The sequence below is a fragment of the Vicugna pacos genome, chromosome 19 (genome assembly GCF_048564905.1).
Source record: "Vicugna pacos chromosome 19, VicPac4, whole genome shotgun sequence".
Classification (NCBI taxonomy): Eukaryota; Metazoa; Chordata; class Mammalia; order Artiodactyla; family Camelidae; genus Vicugna; species Vicugna pacos.
The window spans coordinates 42,638,985-42,660,874 of NC_133005.1; the positions used below are offsets into that span (position 1 = coordinate 42,638,985).

The window sequence follows — 21,890 nt, forward strand, 5'->3', positions numbered from 1 at the left end:
GCCTAAGATTTCGGAAACTTTCTGAAGCTGTTCACCGGTCGTTGTAAATGTGGGGTGTAGGGGGTGCAGAGCAGCCGTCGGTACTGGCAACCCCGCTAGTCACTCACCTTACCCACCTTGACTCTGTGTGTGGTGGGGGGCGGGCGGACGGACAGCACCTGAGTGTCTACCGTAAGGCAGTGTGTGCTTTTCTTCCAAGAGAACAAGCCTGGAGAGGCAGAACGAGAAAGAGAAATCAAGATTAGCCCACAGAGATCACAGGTGAGGACAACTAACGACTGGGACTGCTCTAATCCAAAGGACTTCTTCTGCTTTGGTATTTCTTAGCAACCAATAGTCTGGAAAAACACAAAATACAAAGGGCCTAACTGCCAGGGCAAATAGCATTCACAGCCCTGAGTCATTCTGATTTCCTAAAAACAAGGATAATTTAATGTCAAGTAACATGCCCATTCTTCATGACAAAATCCATTCATGGTTAGACACTGCTTAAAACTGACCGATTAATCAACAAGTTTTACTGCAATTAGCTATCAAAGTTTATATGCAGTTTCTTGAAAATGCACAAGTGAAAAATAAAAGTATACGATCCTTTTAAGAACCTGCATTTTCTGACAATCGGACCATGATTTCCATTACCATTGTGAAGTCTTTTTCATTGTTGCTGAAGCCTCGGAAGCTATCTAGTAGCCCCCTGGCAATAATCTAACTGTGGAGACAAGAAAGGACCCACAGAGCCATGTGTGCTGATTCCGGCATGTGCTACGAGCAGGTAATACAATCGGGGGCAAAGGAAAGCAGCCCCCTCCAACCAGAGGGAGGAGAGATCGTCAAGGAACGTCCAAAGATGGCCATTCCAATGTGGGCCAACATCCTATAGGAAGGGGACCCGTGTTCTTCAGCCTGGCAGTCACTGGAGGTGGAAACTGTCCACTTGGACAAAAGAAAACCATTCTCCCCTTTTCTGACTGATTCTTAAGGCCTAGGTAGACTTGGAAGAGGCCCTGTGACAGTGGGAAGAGACGAAGTGACCAACAAATGCAGAAGGAAAAGGTCCAAAGGCACAGACGACAGCCATCTCAATCTCGGCTGGCCTCTACCTGCTCCATGTCAGTAGCACTGCCCTGGCTACCCATCCCCGTGATGTGACAGTCAAAAACGTCTCCACATGTTGCCAAAAGTCACCTGGGGCAAAATTACCCCAGACCAAAAACCACTGCGCTACAAGACACTGGGAAAAAGTTGTAATAGAACTCTGCATGGCTTTACAACCCTCCTACAAGTCCAAAGGTACCTCCAAATCAAGTTTAAAGACAGCACGAACACAAAGACCAAAAAGAGCCACAATGAGGTAGCAGCGCCCCCACTAGACGAACTGAATTTGTACGCACAGTGCCGGCAAAGATGCGGAGCAACAGGAACTCACAGACTTTGTTTGTGGGAATGGAAAATAGCCCAGGGGATTCGGAAAACAATTTGGCAGTTTCTCGAAAAGTGAAGTACACACTTATCATTCAACCCAGCAATTCCCTCTAAGGTATTTGCCCAAATGAAATGAAAACATATGTCCACACAAAGACTTGTACACATATGTTCATATTAGCATTATTCATAATGGCCACCAAATGCAAAAATCTCAATGTCTGTCACCTGGGGAATGCATGGAATACAATTCAGCAATAAAAAGGGGAGAACTACTGGTAACAAGCGGAAGGAATTTCAAGTGCATTTTGCTAAGTAAAAGAAGCCAGAGAGAAAAGACTACATACCAGATGATTCCATTTATATGAAATTCTTAAGAAGGTAAAAGTATCAAAAGACAGATCAGTGGCTGCCTGGACCAGTGGTGGCGAGAGAGGGGGGAGACTGATTACAAAGGGACAAACGAGGAAACAAGGGGATGACGGAAATGTTCAAACTTGACGGTGAGGTTGGCTGAGTGTATTCAATTCACCCAAACTCACCTCGCTGGATGCTCTAAGTGGGTGGATTTTATTGCATGAAAAGGATGCCTCAATAAAGCCATTTTAAGCAAAGACACTGATGAGCGGAAACTTGATCAGCAGAGGCTTACGGTGGCCTGGAGGCCTTAGTGTGCCCAGGACAAGGGACTGGCCCCCCGGAAAATTTTCTCTGAGCCAATGGGAAAGAGACCCTGCCGGCCTCTGCCTGGTCCTCTGAGCACCTGACAGTCCAGGAACAATACTTGTGTACACAGCACTTCTGGCTACGCAGCAGGAGAGAAAGCTGAAGTCAAAAACCCACCTTGCCTTTCAGGAAAAGATGACTAGAAAAGTGGAATTCAGAGAGGCAGTGCTGGCCCGGCGTACTACAGGGGAGAAATCTATCAGCTCAGGCCCGTCCACGGAGGGGTTGACCCCACCCCGGGATGAAGGGTCACGACCTGGCGGCCAGGAGGTTTGGGGAAGTTGGAACAGACACGGTAAAGTCCCTGATTACATTTCCCTGGACCACATTCATGTCAACCTCCCCTGGGAAATCAAGCAACTAAGATCCCCAGTCCGCTGGTCGGGCCATAGAACAGAGAGACAGAGCTTCTCCCAGCGTCACGTGCTCACAGGGGGCCCGCCCTCCTAAGGAAAGTGAGGAATGGGGTGAGGGGCCCGGAGGCAGCGCGAATCCACCGCTGTGAATGCGGAATGGGAGCCAGGTAACCCACTCCGGAACTGTGGCACTGACACCTTGGAGAACCTGGCTGCCTGACACTGGAATGACCTGGGGAGGTCACGGTGGGTGTGCAGAGTCCAGAAGCATCGGCCCCGGTACTTCTCACTGTCAGCCATGCGAACAAGATGAAAGAGAGGACAAGACGAAAGACGAGAGAATGACTAGGTGGCTCAGGGAAGTGGAACTGAGGTTCTGTGAGGTGGTGCCCAGGAAGCTCAGGGCACGGTACCCAGGTAGGAGGCCCTCCAGCACGTCAGCCATCAGTGTCCTGATATAAGCAAAGAACTGCCAATCCAAATGCCTATCAAGGCAGGAGGGAACAGCTCAGGGGTAGAGTGCATGCTTAGCATGCACGAGGTCCCGGGTTCAATCCCCAGCACCTCCATTTTAAAAGAAATGTCTCTCAAAAGAAGAAAATAAATTATGATAGATCTATATACTGGCTCACTAGACAACCATTTTAAAGGAACCTACCGATGTGCACTGAGTAGGAAAGACTCTGTGATACATTAACTGGAAAAAGCAAGGTGAAGAATTTTACCTATAATACAAACCCATTTCTTAACACAAATTATGTCTGTGCATATTTGTGCAGCACACGTGCACAAAAGTATACTCATATATACACACACTCGCTTAGGAAAAGTCTGGAAGGACACACCCTGAGCGGCTCACAGTCACTGTCGGAGATTGTAGTGGGAAATGGAAGGAAAATCTCACTAACTCCTGACAGTGCTAAATGTTTCAAAGAGCTTGTATTATTTTTGCGTATGTTTTAAAATATAAAGAAAGAGGATGGCTCAGTTTTGCACAGTGACGTTCCCTGGAAATGGAACCTCGGAGGAAGCCCTTGTTTCCTGCCTCGTCCTCCCTCACCCTCTCGTCGATTACAGTTTAGCCCGCGAGCCCTAGACACGGGGCAAGCAGCCGGGGCCAGAGCTGGGCAGGTTCCAGGCCCTGCCCCGAGGGAGCTCAGTCCAGGCTGAGGAGGCAGGAAAATCAATGATGATGAACAGCAATGAGATCCTTAAGCCAGAGAAGAAGGGCGTGGAGGAACGAGGAGGGAGATGGGTGAGAGGATGAGCGGGCGCCAGGCAGGGAGATGGGGAGGAGTGAGGACATCGGCCTCGGATGTGGGAACAATCAGATGAGGACTTTAAAATGAGTATGATTCACAAATCACAGGTCTATTGGAAGAGCTGGACGTGCTCGAACAGTTAAGGAAGACAGGAGCTGTCTGCGCTTTGCTCAAGTTCTTTGCAAAAGTAAAATTGCTCTCAAAAATAAAGCCTCTTAAGTAAAGAAAAAAATTAAAGTGAAATAAAAGCTTTCCAACAGACGAAAGCTGTGAGAATTCACTGAACAGCAGTCTTGTAATAATGATAACTGTTAAAGGAAGTTCTTGTGAAAAAATACCTGACAGAAATGGACATTTTACAGAAAGAAATAAAAGGCACAAAAACGGTAAAAATGACAGCAAACACAAAAAATATTTTTCTTGTTTCTGTTGCTTTAGAAGGTAGCTGATGGTCTAAAGCAAATAAAGGAACAAGGTTTTGTCAGGCCTATAAACACGTATAGAAGTAAAATACGGGCAAACAGCAGCCCAGAAGACGGGGTGAGGGAACAGACAGGCACCGACGTCAGGCTCTCACACGACGCCCTGCACTAGACTAGACTCAGAGTGGGTCTATTTGAACTTTTTATTTGAACTTATGTTGTAATAAGTCAAGGAAATATACCACAATCCCTAGACCAACCAATAACATTTTTTAAAGACATGTAACTAATATGCCAATAGTGGAGATAAATTGGAATTATTAAAAAAACTCATCCAGTTTTTCTTAAAAAGACAGGAAAAGAGGAAACTGGCAAGAAGAGTTGAAACAAATAGAAAACAAACAGCAAGACAGTAGATTTAAACCAAACCATATCATTAATAACATCAAATATAAACACAGGACACATTCAAACTAAAAGACAGACTGATAAACTGGATGAGAAAGCAAGGCCCAACTAAATGTTTTCTGCAATAACTACACTTTAACTATGAGACATGATAAGTTTAAAATAAAATTATGGGCAAAACTATACCACAAAGCACTAATCAAAAGAAAGCGAGAGTATATATACTAATATTAAACATAGCAAGCTTCAGGAAAAGGACTGTTAGTAGGGATAGAGAGGGACATTACGCAGTGATAAAGAGGCCAATTTATTCTAGAAAACAGAACAACACTAAATGTGTATGCAACCAAGAACAAAGCTTAGAAACACACAAAATAAAAACTGTTGGAACTGAAAGAAAAACAGATAATCCATAATTGTAGCTGCAGATTTCAATGTTCCTCTCTTGGTAACTGGCGGAACAAGAAGACAAAATATATAAAAATATAGAAGACGCGAACAATGTTTTCAACTAATTTTCCAAACTGACATTTATAAGATACTCTACCTCAAAACACTGGGATGCACATTCTTTTCAAGTGCACATGAGACATCCAACAAGTTAGAGCCGATTCAGAACCGCAAAATAAATCTCAACAACTTTTAAAGAAGAGAAATAATACAAAGTATGTTCTCTAGGGGAGGGTATAGCTCAGTGATTGAGTGCATACTTAGCATGTACGAGGTCCTGGGTTCAATCCCCAGTACCTCCGTTAAACAAACAAACAAACAAACCTAATTATCTTCCCCTTCAAAAAAGAAATCACAATAAAAAAGAATAAAAAAGTGTTCTCTGACCATGAAAGACTTAAAATAAAAATAAAGATATCTGAAAAACCCCCAAATATTTGGAAATTGAATAACACACTTCTAATAACTCATTGGTCAAAGGAGAAATGATTATGGACATTAAAAATACTTTATACTGAAAGGCGATGAAAATATCACATATCACATATCAGCTAATATAACACTTCAGTATTTATAATACTTAATACAGTACTCGATAGCCATCTTAAAATGTAAAATGCAAATACTATAAAAGAAAGGCCAAAAAATAAAATGTTAAGCATCCCTCACAAAAAGTAAGAAAAAGAATGGCAATTAAATCTCCCTCCCCCAAAAAAAAACTCCAAGGAAGAAAATAGTACAGATTAGAGCAGAAATTACTGAACTAGAAAATAATTATACAATAGAGAAATTCAAAGGGAAAGCTTGGGTCTTCAAAAGAACTAATGCAATTGATAATCCTCTAGTAAGAATCATCTAGGGGGGAAAAAAGGCAACAATAACCAAAAACAGGATGGAAAATGCAGCCATACTACAGATTTCACAGACAATAAAAAGAAAATTACCATTTTCCAACACACAATGAAGTAACAGATCTTAGTGTTGATTATTTGTGACCACCAAAATGATTAAAGGAAAGGTTGGTGAGGAATTTTATAATGAAAAAACGAACACCTACGCCCACTGCTCAATATTAACAGCTCTAAAAGTGGGACAACCAAACATTGTTTCCTGATGTTTTGTAACAAGTATATAAAACAACCTATTAAGTATTCTTAAAAAAAATTGAAGCAAAATCTAATCAAGTCTCCAAGTATAATTTTCAGTGTATAGAAAATACAGAGAACAAAGGAACATGTTAAATTACACCATGAGAGTAATGACCACCAAATTCAGAATGTGGAAAATTCTACAAGACTAATGACCCCTTCAACAAATAAATGATGTGGGGGAAAGATGAGATGGAGAATCAATTAGAGAGCAAAAGGGATTTAAGAGCAAAAGGAAAAAAACAATAAACAAAAAAAAAGACTTAAGAGACACATCTACTAATGAAATGTGTGGATTTTATTTGGATCATGATTCAAACCAACCAACCATAAAAAGGCATTCTGAGACAATCAGGGAAAATTGAACATAGATTGGTAGACTGGAAGGCAATTTTGTTCATTTTGTAGAGTGTGATAATGATACTGCAGTAAGAGTTAAGTCTTTAGCTGGATAAAATGATGTAATATCCACCTTTAAAATACACTGGCAAAAAAGCACAAAACTTCTACAGAGAAAATGATCAAATTGTATTGGGACATTAAAGAAAACCGAAATAAATGGAAAGATATACCATGTTTATGGATTGAAGTCTAAATACTATAAAGAGGGCAATTCTTTCCAAACTGACCTACAGATTCAATGCAAACCCAATCAAAAGTCTAATCGGTGTTGTTTTTGTTTTGTTGTATTAAAACCTGAAGAGCTGATTTTGAAATTTATATGGAAATGCAAAGGACCAAGAATAACAAGCCACGTTAAAAAAAGAAAAAAAAGCCAAGTGAGAATTCTTATTTTACCAAATATCAAGGCTCACTACAAAACTACAGTGATCACGGCAGTGTGGTAGCAGCAGAGGGAAAGACAAACCGACCACGGGAAGAGGAGCCAGTCCAGTCACAAACAGACACTGGATTATGACAGAGGGGGCATTCCCCCAGCACGGGGAAAGGACATGTTTTTGGTGAGTGGTATCGTGACAGTCAGGGAAATGAGACTGGACTCCTCTTCCACACAATGAACAAAAATCAGTTTCAAATGGATTGTAGACCTAAATGTAAACAGACAAACAAAAACAACAACAAAAATCTAAACTAAAGCCTTTAAAGCTTTAAAGCAATATAAAAGACCATGTTTATGATCTTGGGTAGAGAGAGACATTTTAGAGAAACTTCAAAATGCACTAAGGATAAAAGAAGAGCTTCCAGTCACCAAAAGAACACCACAAAGAGCCAAAAAAGAATGAGGGACGGTGTTTACCACACATGATTGACAAAGGGTTGAAATCCAGAATTTACAAAAACCGCCTACAAATCAATAGGAAAAAGACAGACAATCCATCTTCCCCCCTACATCCCAACAGAAGACTTAAACAGACACTTCACTGAAAAGAGAAAGTCAGATGTCCAGCAAATATGTGAAAAGGAGTTCAAAGTCATAAACAAGGAAAACGTAAATTAAAATAATGAATCGGTATCGTTATACACACTACTGCACTATCAGAGGGGCTACAAGTTTAAAGTCTGGCCATACCAATTGGCAGATAAAATGTAGGGCCAAGGGGGAAGTGTTAACTGCAGCCAGCACTTTGGAAAACTGGCCCCACCTACTGAAGTCGGAAATAAGCATAGCCCATCACACAGTGATCCTTTCCCGGATACGTGCCTTAAGGAAATGCATCCTCATGTGCACCCAGAAACACATACAAGATTGTTCCCAGCAAAACAGTTCATGATGGTGAGAAAACCTCAACTCCTCTAACAGCAGCAGATAAAGGTCGATAAACAACAGAACAGTGTTACGAAAGGAACAAACTCAAAACGATGTGCAAACCACAAAGTAACGCATCCGAAATGACTTCATAAATTTCAAGTTTAGGAACGATTAAATTAAATTATATTATTTGGAGGTAGATACTTAGGTGTTAAAACTTGGGAGAAAATGGAGGATGTAAGGAGCATAAAAATCAGACGATGGTTACCTTCGGGAACTGGGGGAGTCCAGACTTCTGGGATGACTTGAACAATGGCATGTAGGCATTTGGTTCATAAAAATTCCTTGGACTTCACATGTTTGTTTTATCCAATTATTTGTATGTGCTATATTTCACAACAGAAGAAGTTTTAAAGAAAGTTGGAAGAGAGAGCAAAGGATAAAGACCAACCATCTGATAATCTCAACAGATGAAGCAGCATTACATAAAACTCAGACCTCACTGAGGGATTTTTAAACCTCTTAGTGATTTTATGCTATAAAATAAACGACCTGTACTCTTCAAAAATGCCAGCGTTATCAAGAAAGGCAAAGAAAGGCCAAGAAAATGTCAGAGATTAAAGGAAACTTGAAAAAACACGAAACTTAAATGCGATATGTGATGCTGGCTTTGATTCTGGACATAAAAGTCAAACAAACAAAAAACCTAACTTAAAGGACACTACTAGCACAATTGGTAAAATCCAATTAAAATCTATGTATTAGGTAACAGTACTGTATAAGTTAAATTTCCTTATTTTAATCATTGTACTGTGATTATGTAAGTCAATAATGAATGTCCTTGTTCTTAGAAAAGTGCACACTGAAGTATTTAAAGGAAAAGCAACAGAAAGTCTCCAACTCTCAAATGGTTGGAGGAAAAAAGGAGAAATTAAAATAGAGATATAAATCAAATGTGGCAAAGTGTTAACAAATTGACAGATCTCAGTGAAAGATACACAAGAATTCTTTATATTATTCTTGAAATTTTCCTAAAAGTGTGGAATTTTTTTTAAAGTTTAAAAATAATCTACTAGCAAAATAGATATATAAATTTTCTTAAGCTGGTAAGAGGCACTACTGAAAAAAACAAAACAAGATAGGAAAGAAAGAAATAAAACTATCACTTTTCACAGACAGCATCGCTGTAGCAACCAAAGAATCCAGATACAGAAAAGGTATCAGAATGAATAAGTGAACTTGGCATAATCCATGGAGACAAAATCAAAATCTAAAAATCCATCCCATTGTCATATGTCAACAACAATTAGAATATAAATCTTCAGAAAAGATATAATCTACAGTAGCATAAAAATCACATACCTAGAATTAAATCTAACAAGATACAGAAGATCTCTACGACAGAAAACTCTGCATTATAACGTATTATAGTTTTAGGTATTTATGTGTGCGTGTACACAGATATACATACACACAAGGAAGCTGAAGAAAATCTTTAAAAAATGGAAGGAGTAGAAAACTAAATATCGTAAAGATGTCAATTCTTTATCTCTTGATCTATAAATGCAATGCAATTCCAATGAAAAGCCAACAGGTTTCTTCTCTCTAGAAGTTGATAAACCGGTACTAAAATACATTTGGAAATGCAAAGGGCCAAGAAGCGCCAGGACCATCTTAAGGAACAAAGTGGGAGGACTCACTCTCCCTGATATCAATCTGATGACACAGCTGTAGTAATGGTGCAATGACAGACCAACTGACCGAAGCAGTAGACTAGGAAGTCCAGAAATGGGCACCTGATTGAAGACAATGTATGGATAAAGGATGCCATTTTCAGTCAATGGCCCTGGATCGACAAGATACCATATGGGAGGAATGAAATCTGATTCCTCCCTCACATCATATACAAACAAGAAACACAGTTTCAGGTAAACTGTGGGTCCAAATGGGAAAGGTAAACAATAAAACTTCAAGAAGACGATGTCAGAAAATATCCTGGTGGCCTTGGGGAAGGCAGATGTTTCTTACACACGACACAAAAAAGTACCAACCATAAAAGAGAAAGTTGATAACTCGTGAACTACATTTCAATGAAAAACTGCTCATCAAAGATGCTGCTCAGAGTACCATCATTTCCCCATCTGTAGAATTGGGATAATAACTGGGCTCGTTCAGCAGCAACTGCTGCGAGCCCTCTATGATTTAATAGATGTAAAAGCACAGAGGATAATTTTTTAGAAGAGTAGTGGGAGTAAGAAAAGACACTTGGTGAGGATGAGCCGGTCTTGACAGAACCGTGTCCTTCAGGGAAGAGATGAAGGGAGGCGGCAAGTAGAGCCCTGAGGACCCTTCAGAGGGAGAGACACGCAGGGGTTTGTAAGCGGAAGGGAAGGGCGTGTACGAGGTGGGGAGAAGAGACAGAAGGCAGATCTGATGGCACGAGGGAGGCGCTGAGACGAGGGGAAGAAGTGGCAGGCGCAGGTCTGGGCGGATGGTGGACTGAAAGAGATGCCTTAGATTCTATATCCTTTGTGAAATAGAGTCCAGGTCATCTGCTGAAGGTAAGGGACATGGTCTGAGCCTGGAGGAGGGTCCCGCCAGCACCGTAAGGAGTGACAATGGAATGTGCAGGACATGTGGCATCAACGTCCCTGAAGCCCGGCACGGTCATCCCCGTGTGAAGGAAGCCCAGGCAGCAGCCCTAATTCTTTAAGCACCATTAAATTTCATCGCCGTAAAACAGTAACCAGAATACTGGAAAAGCCTAGTAACACAGTGCTGTTCAGACAGGCTCCCAGCATCCTGGAGACAGTCCCATTCCACCCCCTCCTCCAGTCCCTGCAAAGCTGTCACAGACAGGTGGCCACCAGTGTCCGCTCAGCTGGTCCCAGCAGAGGGCTATGTACCCACGCGAGGGGCAGGCTGGGCTTACCGGCTGAAGATGTGATAGCTGAAGGCGTGCTTTTCCAGGCAAGTGAGTGGAGGCAGGTTGTTCTGGTGCAGGGCGTCCAAGAAGGCTGTTACCCTCATGCTGCCGCAGTCTGGACCGTAGTCCTCAAATCCACCTAAGGGGGGAGAGGGGAACCACACTCGTAAGTGCACGTCACCTCTGACGGGTCGCACGCTTTCTACTGGGCCACCCTCTCCAGCTGAGGCCTCCTCCGAGTGCTGCAGACTTGATCATTCATGAAAATGAAGTGGGCACGTTTATAATCCAAGGGGAGGGTAACGGTTAAGACCAGAGCCATCAAGAAAAGCCAAACCCTCTCCTTTGAGTGTTGTTGGGCTGATGCCTGAGTCGTCTCTCACCACCGTGGACAGGACCTTCCCACTACTGGGGACACAGAAGCAAGAGAACAGACACTCACTCCTCTGAAAAATGGTCAGGGAGCTCCATGCCAACAGATTTAAAACAGTTAAAAGCAAAAAATTTTGACCTCTAAGCCAGAATCTGATGGGAAGTCCACCCCGTTATCTTGTCTTGGCCTCCATGCCCTCATCACAGAGCCTTCCCCACTCCACGGCATCCTTCCCATCCCAAGGTCCTCCAACTCACTCTGGACAGGTGAGCCAGCAGGCCTACTGACTCTCCCTCTTAAGGCTGCTCTTCCCTGTACCCCCACTGAAGCAGGCATCCCCTTCTCTCTGATGGAGCAGGGTGGCTGAGCCCAGGGGCTCTGGAGTCCCCAGAACGGAATGAATCCCCCAGCTACTACTTATTAGCTCTGTGACCAAAGTAAGTGACTTGACCTGTCTATACTGCCATTTTTTTTGTTTTGTTGTGTTTTGTAATGGAGGTGCTGGGGGTTGAACCCAGGACCTGGTGCATGCTAAGCACGCACTCTACCACTGAGCTACACCCTCCCTCCTCCCATGTTCTAATCCATAGGACGGATATGAAACCCTCCCCTCGTCCTGTCCGGATGTTGGAACAAGTGAGTTTGTGCACGCTGACTGGCGGGATCTGGCCCCTCGTGTTCTGGCCTTGACCCTGGACACCACCCTCTATGCACCCAAGCTTCAGGGGCATCTAGGTTTCCCTCCTTCTCCCTGCCCCGACACAGCTGTGCCAGAAGCACTACTGGTGCAAAAGAGCAGAGGGGTCCTACCTGGCAGACAGGAAAACCACGGTTCCTCCCGGCAGTAACTGACAAGGGCTGAAAACAAGAGATGGCAAGTTTATGCCCAGGTGCTCACTTTTCTTTGAAACACTAACTGCATTTTTTTCTCAACTAATTCTTTTAGGCTAGTAATTTGAGTTTTAAAAATGTACACTGTATAAGTTACCCAGACATTTTAAATAAAAAATTCTATATTTGTAGAAAAAATGTGTGTGGCCAATCAAATCCATCATTTCTCTGCAGGGTCCCTGCCGGGGATGAAGAGGCCCCCACCCACAGTCACCTGGTATGAGCTATTCTCAGAGCATTTCAGGGCCCAGGAGGAACACGAGGCCTCCATCCCATAGACATTTACAGAACACTGTGGGCCCGGCCTAGCGCGGGCTTGAAAGCACTGAGTTTAACTCTGGGCCCTGACGGTGTCCACAGATTCACATGCGCAAGACTTTGCATCAGTCCGTGCAAACGGATGATACAGTAAAAACTGTAACATCAAATAGGAGGGCAATAAATGGAATGACACAGGTGTCAGGTTTCAAAATTTTCCATGACGCAGCGCATTATTAACTTTACGTGGACTGTTTCTGTCTCCACAGCTAGACTTGGAGGCCCTTGCAACCCTGGGACCGTGTCACATAGCGGCTGGCAAACGGCAGGTACTTAATAAACAGTCGTTTCTGTAAAAATCAGTCTCCTGAGACTTTGATTCAATTCATGAGAGTCTAACAGCCCCTGAGAAAACTGAGAAAATCCAGTTTCCACACAAACAAACGTGAGATGCAGTGGCTCACCTAAAGCCACCTGGAGCTGCACCTACAACATGAGTTATAAAGACACGGACATGTTTTGTGGGGAGGGTAGAGCTCAGGGGTAGAGCACGTGCTTGGCATGCACGAGGTCCTGGGTTCAATCCCTGATACCTCCATTAAACAAACAAACCTAATTATCCCCCCAAAAAAGAAACTGAGACATTAATCCATTCACCTCTGCCTGCAAAAATGAAGAGATCTTAGTTTCAAGAAAAGATGCAGGTCAAAAACTATCACAGAATGCCTGAAACAAAATACAGGAATTTCAATGATGGATCCCAGTGATGGATACACTAAGATTAAATTTTGGTAATTCCTGTTAAGTATGGAAACAGGGGCAGAAGGAAGGAAGATGTGTAAAACTCACTGGAAAGAATAAGAAATCTGAATTACAGGGATTTTTGCTTTGTTTTGTTTCGTTTTAAGAAACGGAATTTTAGTCCCATACAGAGCAAAGACCCAGGTTATCTGAAGGCTACCCTCTGGGAGTTCTGCATTAACAGAATGCTGATGGCCAATCAGAGCCAAAGAGAAGCGGCCACCTTTGTATCACAGGTTGGTCCCACATCTCAGGCTGCAGCTCTGACCCCAGCAGCTCGGCTGCAAAGGCACAGCTGTCACCTGGCCTCAGTGCGGACAGCTTAGGACAGGGTGCCTCCCAGTATGACACAAGGAAGGGACATCAAGTATCACTAAGCCACAGAATGGGAAGATTATTCCCTTCTTAATTCTCTGATTAATCAGATAAGTTTCCTTTTGGCACTAGTGTGCCTGAACCCTTCTCTAAAGCTACTTACTCTTGCTTTGAAATACAGAGCAGCTCTCACAGTCTTGAGCAGACCACGGTGTCTAACTAGAATTTTATAACGCTATTTCACTCTTTGTCTTATGATATTTTGGTTACGTTTCACGCCCAGCAACGCATACAAGTTTCCCAAAATGCGTTTAAATAAAAGAAATTATTTGATATAAAGAAAAATGCAGGTGGTATATAGACAAAGCAAAAATAGGAAAAGCGGCACGCAAATGACTGAGTTCTGAGAAACACTGAATTGGTGTAAGCCAAGGAAAATACTCCCATTAACAGCATCACACTTATATGCGAATAATGGTGTCTTTTACTCCAAATACTCAAAGTATCTTGAATACTTTTGAATAAATACTGAAATATATAAACATACATACATATGTAAACATTATCCCTTGTGTGGGTCGCCATCCTGTCCCCTTTCAAAATCCTACCTGAATCCAAATTAATGAGATTATCAGTGAGATTATTACTATTTACTTGTAAATGATGTATTAAAATTTTTGAACTGCTCCCTAAAAGTGCCAGTTTACTAAAATGTACGTGCCAGGAAGATCTGGAACCCCGTCCCACAAAGCGAGTGAGAGCTGCCAGCACTATCCCCCTTGTCAGATGCGAGGGCATTCTGACCAGACGCCGTGATCAGTAACCTCTTCCCGTGACATTTTACTGTTGGGCTTTTTTTATTAAGTCTTCAAAGACAAGCTAGATTCGCGCAGAGCTGCTGCAGCGCATGACCACAGAGCCGGGGCTCTCCCCCGGCACCGCTGACGGGCTCATTTTCTGTCGTGCGGGCCGAGCACCGCAGCGCTTCCGGCCTCAACTCACTGGATGCCAGGAGCATCCTCTCCCCGACCTGGGAAATTCAAAGCCGTCCCCAGACACTGCCGTGTGCCCCAGGTGAGCGCCACCGTGAAACGCGAAGACGCAGCACCTGTCGTTACCGGGGCAGCCCCTGCTGAGCAGACGGCCCCACGCAGGAGGGGGTTTCAGATCAGCAGGAATGACCGGGCCCACCCTGGCCTCTCTGACCTCATCTCCCATGACTCCCTCTCCCCTCTCCTCCAGCCACACAGCTCCTGGCTATTTCCCAAACACCCCGGTCACTTCCCTGGCTCGGGGCCACCGCACTGCCTGGCGGTTCCCTCTGCCTAGAACTCTGCTCCCCAAGATGTCCTCTCCGAAAACTCCCTTCTTCTCACTGAAATCTTTGCTCATTCATCCTCGCAAAGAGGTCCCCCCGACCACCTTATTTTGAAACTGCAGACCTCCCACCAACACCCCAACTGACCCTGATGGACTTTTTCATTTTTCCAGAGAATTTATCACCTTCTGACACACAAAACGTTTACTTCCTACGTTCACTGTTTATCAGCTGGTCCACTCCCACACCCCCACCACCAGACCCACGGCAAAACTCTTTTACTGACTCCTTGATGTACCTGGCACACAGCAGGCCATCAGTAAAAGCTGCTGAATGAATGAACAAATGGTAAAGATCTGTCCAGCTAGCTTGCTGCGCCTCCCGACAGTGGCAGTAACACATAAAAGTGACTCTTGCCCTCAAAAAAGAATTTTCTAGAATTCACATTTCTAGCCACTGCTAAAGGGGCATATTGTCTGGCAACTGTCCCCAGGAAGAAGGAGTAAAGGTCTACTGACGTGGTGATGTCAGGAGCAGTCGATTATCCTGAGACCCCACAAGCCCAGGTCCGCCAGAAGCATCAGGAACCTTAAGCATTCGAGTTAGAAATGAAGTAGGAAGTAGGCTACAGAGAATTCCTTGTTCAAACGTTTTCATTATATTTTCTTACATCAGAAAAAAAAAACTGACCTACTGCATTCATGAAAGCTTAATGTCATACAGAAAAGCAAAGCCTTCTTAAGAAAATAGTTTCTGATACCTTCAAGCCTCCTTGGCTCCATCAAAACATTTAGAAAACAATACTCATCATGACTGACTTGCACGTGATGATGAACACTCGAGTGGCAGCTGCTCTTGAAGTTTCTGCAACATGTTTCATGTGCAAGTTTCACGGGCAAGTTTACACAGGGCATCACTGGCCCTTTACCAAAAATGACTAATAGTTTAAAGCTAACAAAGGCCAATAAGGGACGGGCTCAGGAGAAGTGCTAATGTGATGGGGGGGTGGCCCCTCCCACCACACCTCCTGCTCAGCACCCAACCCCCGTGCCGCACACCCATGTGCAGACAGGCTTCCCTGAACTGGAGGGTCCATGTCCCGGCGGCTCTGTTGCATCTCAGTCGGCAGTGGTGGCTGCTACCTGCCCTCCAGGGGGACAGTCCAAGTTTAAAAACCCAGCAAACAGCCAAGAGGTATAAAGCTCACCTCACCATCCAAACAAAACCAGAGTGGTTCTGAAGCAGTAACCTTGAGCTCACTCAACCAGAGGTGAGGCTGGCTCCTCTTCAGTGAGGCCATGATCAGTTTGCAAAGTAAAACAGAATTATTATCCCTTAATCCTGATGCTAGGTAACTAAGTAAAAAATGAGAAAAAAAAAGAACTCTTCCAAAAATAAAAAAGAAGAAGAACTCTTCCCTCATTACATATGTTTCTGGAAGCTACAACTCTGGGAGGGGGGGAGGATTTAGCCTCCTCTATGCTGGTTACTCAAGGGTTATCTACCAAAAATAACGGACACTCAGTATACTTGTCATTTAAAACAGGCTGGGGCGTGAAATAAACTGGCGAAAACACACGATGGACCCCTGAGCACGTGCCTGTGTGTCAGTGCTTTTCACAAGACACCACTCTGTATTCAAACAGACTGAGGACCAATTAACATTTTAAGCACAACGTTAGGTGAATGCTCTTTATGGGTTCAAAGCACAGTAGATATAATCTAATAAAAAGAGAAAGAAGAGAAATTTTACAGGTCATTTTGCATCAAGAAAAGGATCAAAAGATCTAGTACAGAAACAGAAGGCATGTTAACAGCAAACACATGCCAAATACCCACTCAGCACCGCGGTTAATGCCAGGTGACAACAGCACACCATCATTCGACATTTGACAGAGTACTGGTGTTTCAGAGGTGAGAAAGGCATGGTCCCCAGACTCCAAAAGCTCCCAAGAGAACAAAGAGCCTCCCACACATAACCACCCACACTATCCTGGTGGCAAGAGCCACGGGATACAGGTATGAACAAACTGGGGAGGGGACCAGCTCTGTCTGGAGGAGGGAGGAGGTGATGGGAGGCGCTTCCTGGGAACAGGAGTGATACATACTTGAGTCGGGCCTTGACGACCAAGGCGGAGTTCACCACATGGGAAGAGAGAGAGGATCTGGGAACGGGGGAAAACATTCCAGAGGGAGGGAAGAGCCCAGCAAAGTGCACTGGTGCCTGCTGCCTGCGAGTGCTTCAGGAAACCTGAGATTTCACGGGAAGCCGCCAAGCTCCGACTGAGCAGCCACACCAGAACTGGCTGTATGTGGGGAGGTGAGAAAAAATAAACACAACAAAGCATGCCCAATGAGATACCTTTATTGGCCCAGACATGGGCGGAGGTAGAGACGGAGGCAGAGAATGTTACAGCACGTCTATCCTGGCAAGTGTTTTCATTAAGAATCCGTTCCCCAGGCATTCCCAATATTTACGATGCTCCATTCAGCGTGTCATCCTGTCACTGTAACTCCATGTGAGATATGTCACCCTGGGCCAGTCCAATTATCCATACGAGCCAATGTTCTGTCTCTAACACAGCACTAGGGACATCGGTTGGGAGAAAATGGTGGACGTGGCCTCCTCCGTGTCCGTCTCAAAATGTTAGGAGATTGGTTGATGGTGGCTGAGGAGTCCAGCCTTATTTGCAAAATGTGTACTTTAAAAAATAGAACAACATGTTAATGTAGAACTTATATAATTCATCACTCTTAGCGCTTCTCATTAGCCACTCTTCGGTGAACAATAACTAAGTCTTCATAAGGCCTTAAGTGATTTGGGGGAAAACTGGAGCAAACCATCCATTAATGTATTATTTAAAGTGGTTTCATCCTTCTTGCTAACAGGCTAATAAATACTAATGCAGATTCTGAAATTGGGACTATTTCTAAAAGACAGACAGGACAAACATGACCCCTCCGAAAGATAAAGAACATTGGTGATTCTTCACTGGCTTTTGGGGAGAAACGGACCCCCACACACCACAGGTCCTTGTTGATTTCACTAAATTTCTAAAGCAGGTTGCCAGGCAAACTTTCTCTCTATAGATGCCATTCTCTAACGAGACCCACATTGATTTATTAGCTCTTGTATGAGCAGATCCATCCAACGCATAACGTTTTCTATTGCAAATCTTTGAGGGCTGCTGATGGCTTTTACTAGCACTACACAATGGGCTGGCTGCAAAGGCCAACCTAATTCATCAGCAGCCGTCCTCTCTACACCATGCATACATGGAGATTCCTCTTTGATTTGTGGCTTTAATCACAGCTTCCAAAACCTGTCATTATTTATGACTCTGACTTTTACACTGACGGTCAATGGGAAACATTTACTCAGGTTACTTGAGAGGCAAGAACTCTGCAGCTCCCAGCTGTTCGTGTGCTCCGTGGTGACATTCCATATCTCCACTTTCCTGCCGACCCACCTGGTTGGGGACAGAGTTGGAGGAGGGAGGTGAGGAGGTGCCAGACTCCACACAACATTAATGAACAGAATAATACCACTTAAAAATTCAGCAACTTCTCCAGGCAGACTTGACGCAGATTCAAAAGAAAAAAAAGGTTGCGAGAGAACACCAACAACCTCTGGGGTGAGTGTAGGTTACTATTAAAATATTTGGGACAATCAAGCCATGCTGACCAACATTAAGTCACTTTTCTAATGACCACCTTGGCCAAAACCTAGACAGGTCACCTTCCTCCTTCTGGAAGAAGCAAAGTCCTCCGTGGATGCACTGAGTTCCATTCCTGCCTTCCACGGTCCAACCCCGCTGCCACCCCCTCTCTCTGCTCTCCGCCCTCTTCCCCTGTGCACCAAGTCCTCCCCAGTCCGTGGTTATGCTCTCCCCTGGGTCCTGATCTTATAAAGCAATGCTTTTTTTAAAACAATTGAAGTATGCTATTCACACAGCAAAGTGTACAAATATTAAGTGTTCCACTCTGTGAAATTTTAAACTGAACATGCCTGTGAAACCAGCACTCTGCTCACGAAAGACGATTTTACCTGCATCTCCAAAAGCCCCCCGTGCTCCCTCCCGCTTACTGCCTTACCCGCGGGGGACGACTCTCCCTGCCTTCTAACAGCCCAGGTCAGCTTGGCTTGTTTCTGTCCTTTGCATAAACAGAATCACGTAACCTGTCCTCCGTTGCGTCTGGCTCCTTTCACTCACGACTGTGTCTGTGACGTTCATCCACACTGTTGAGTAGAGTTGTTGATCATTCATTTTTCCATCTGCGTAATTCTCCATTGTGTGAACATAACCACAATTTATAATCCACTGTACTCCTCGTGGACATTTGGGTGGGTTCTAGCTTTCAACTGTTAAGAACAGTGCCACCACAACCATGTCTTTTTGAAAACATGTGTTCACATTTGGTTGGGCAAATAACCAGGAGTGGAACTGTTGGACCATTCAGATCCTCTCCCCCTTTCCTTTAAGGTTTTCAGAGTAGATATAAGTAATGCGTATATGTTCTGGGCTCTTCTATCCAAGAAGAAAATCAACTGACCTCAACCCCTTGAATCCCTCCAGCTGCTTCTTCTTGAAAGAGTCTGCTTTCCCTGCTAGACTGTGAGCTCCCAAGCACAATGACCATTCCCCAAGGTGCCCAATGGCAAATCAGGGACTGGAATCCAGTGGGTGCTCAATGCATGACCACTGAGCTACTGGACTACAGGCAACATTGCCTCAACTCCCAGTTTCTTCCCAACTCATTCTGGTCTGGCTTCTGCTCCTTGGCTGCACTAGAAAAGCTCTCACTGAGGGCACTGAAGACCTCCTAACACCAAAGCCTGTCTTTTGTCCTCTTCTTACCTGACCCTTCTGCACTGGGTGGCATGAACAATCAATCCGAACAAAACCTTGGCTTCCAGGGTCTCCTGGCTTCTTCCCTCCGCGATGTTTGTTCTCCAGGCCTCTCCCCTCTTCCCTTTCTTTCCTCCTGCCACTCTCAACTATGCCTCTGCCTCCAGATCCGATCCACCACTCACAATGCTCAGATCTAAGCTCTGGTCTTAACTCTGCTCCAGAGCCCTACAGACGGGGCTTTTTAGCCTCCTAGGTCGTGCCCCAGGCTCTACTGTAAGTGTCCCAAAAGTAACTGCCTCACATGGAAAGTATGAACTCGGCCCACTCCACCCCACCTCCCAAAGCACATTCCTCAGGTAACACGGGTTCATTCACTCAATACACATTTCTGCACGTCTGTTAGATGCCATTCACGACACTAGGCCACAGTGATCCAAAGACAAGTAAGACCCAGTCTGGAGGACAAGAACAGACATCGGGCCACGCCAGTGTTAACTGCTGCCACAGGGAGACTCAGGGGTCCGGAGCACACAGGCGGGGTGCCCAGCCCAGCCCGCGGGGACGGCGCCAGGGACGCTGCCCACAGGAGCTGTCTCTGCGTTGACTCTCCCCTGACCGTCAGAAATACCTATCAACATCGTTCCCTGCGCTCACACCCACCGCCTTCCCTGAGACCCCACCGCCCTTGCCTGGATCCCTGGGACACACTGGTTTTCCCAGCTCTGGCTTGTTCCTCCGCAGACTGTCCTTTCTCTAAAATGCAGCTCTGCTCTCGTCACTCCCCTGGCTGAAACTCTCCAGTGGCTCCCCATGACTGAATGGAAGGCAAGCTCTCCATCCTGCGATGGACTTACGGCCACACATGATGTGGCCCCACCTGCTTCTCTCCCCACCGTGTCCATCACTCACCACACTGCAGACACACACGTCCTTGACAATGACCAGCTCATCCTGCCCCCGAACCTTCACCCCTGCCATTCACTGCGCCTGGGATGCTTTCTTTGGCTCTTCATGGGAATAGCTCCATTACATTATTCAAATCTTAACTCTAGCGCACTTCTCAGAGCTCCAGAGAAGCATCCTCCAGCCACCCGAGGTGAAGCAGCACTTCTATCCACCCAGCAGTCCTGTCCTGGCACTACTCATCACACCTGTTACAGGTGCCCTGCACTGCGCCTGCCACACCTGAAGGTACCTCGCTCACGTGTGCTGATGTGACTGGCTATCTCTGATGCTGGACTGGAAGCTCCAGCAGAGCAGACATCAGGTCTGCTCTACTCACCGCTGTGTTCACCAGGACTAGCGTCATGCCTGGGACTTAATGGGTCCTTAACAAACACTAGCCACACGGATGGACAGGTGGCAGGCAAGTCCTCCAAGGTGCAGTGGCTAAGAGCCTAAATGTGGCAGTCAGACGTTCTGGTTTGAATTCCGTCTCTGCCACTCACTAGCTATGTTGTTCTCGACAAGTCGCTTAGCCTTTCTGTGCCCCTTGTGAGCCTTGTTTGGCAATAAAAGGGATTTGAAAACACCTGCCTCATAGGGTTTCATAGTTAAGTCAAAATAATAGAAGCACAACAAAGCTTAGCACATTATCAGCCTTAAATAAATGGTAGATTTGTACCACTGCCAGATTGCCTTCCTAAGACATAAGTCCCAGTAAGACACCTATGGATGCCCTACTGCCTCTCGGGTTAAGTCTAAACCCCACAGCTGGTGAGCCAGATTCTTCACTGACGGACCCCAACCCCACGTTCCCCATCTCAGCCCACACTTCCACCTCATGACTCTGTTCCCAAGTTCCCAAGTCTCTGACCTTTCACTATAGCTCTCCCAGTGCACACGCAGGTCCCTCTGCCTGGAATGCCCATCGCCCTCCTTGGCCAGACCCAACTCAGCCGGCCCCTCCCCTCCTGGTCCCGGCAGATGCAGTCATTCCATCTTCTTCACGCCCAACTCTGCTCACTCTTCTGCCCGAGCCTGTGCCACCTCAAGGTGGCAGCAGCTCCGGGGCAGAGCCCAAGGCTTATTCATCCCTCTGTCCCCAGCGTCTCCCCCCAGGCTGGTGCCTTGGAGGAGCCGGGGAAACACCTGTTACGTAGATGAATAATTTCCCAAATGGGGAAAGCAACCACCTGTCCTCATCTCTTATTTTCTCCCCATTAGAGTTAAGGTTAAGTGATGTTTTGAAACTCAGCACCACTTTCTTGGGCCGTGGGTATAGCTGAATGGCAGAGGGTGTGCTTAGCA

General features: G+C 45.0%; 1 protein-coding gene across 1 annotated transcript in view; it reads right to left on the reverse strand.

Moving 5' to 3' along the window:
* Positions 1-21,890, reverse strand: part of LOC102532399 (putative serine/threonine-protein phosphatase 4 regulatory subunit 1-like) — a 75,968-nt gene that overhangs the window by 48,646 nt on the left and 5,432 nt on the right. Inside the window, 3 exon segments of the mRNA XM_072943534.1 lie at positions 603-709; positions 10,838-10,970; positions 12,015-12,062. Coding sequence (XP_072799635.1) covers positions 603-709; positions 10,838-10,970; positions 12,015-12,062 — 288 coding nt within the window.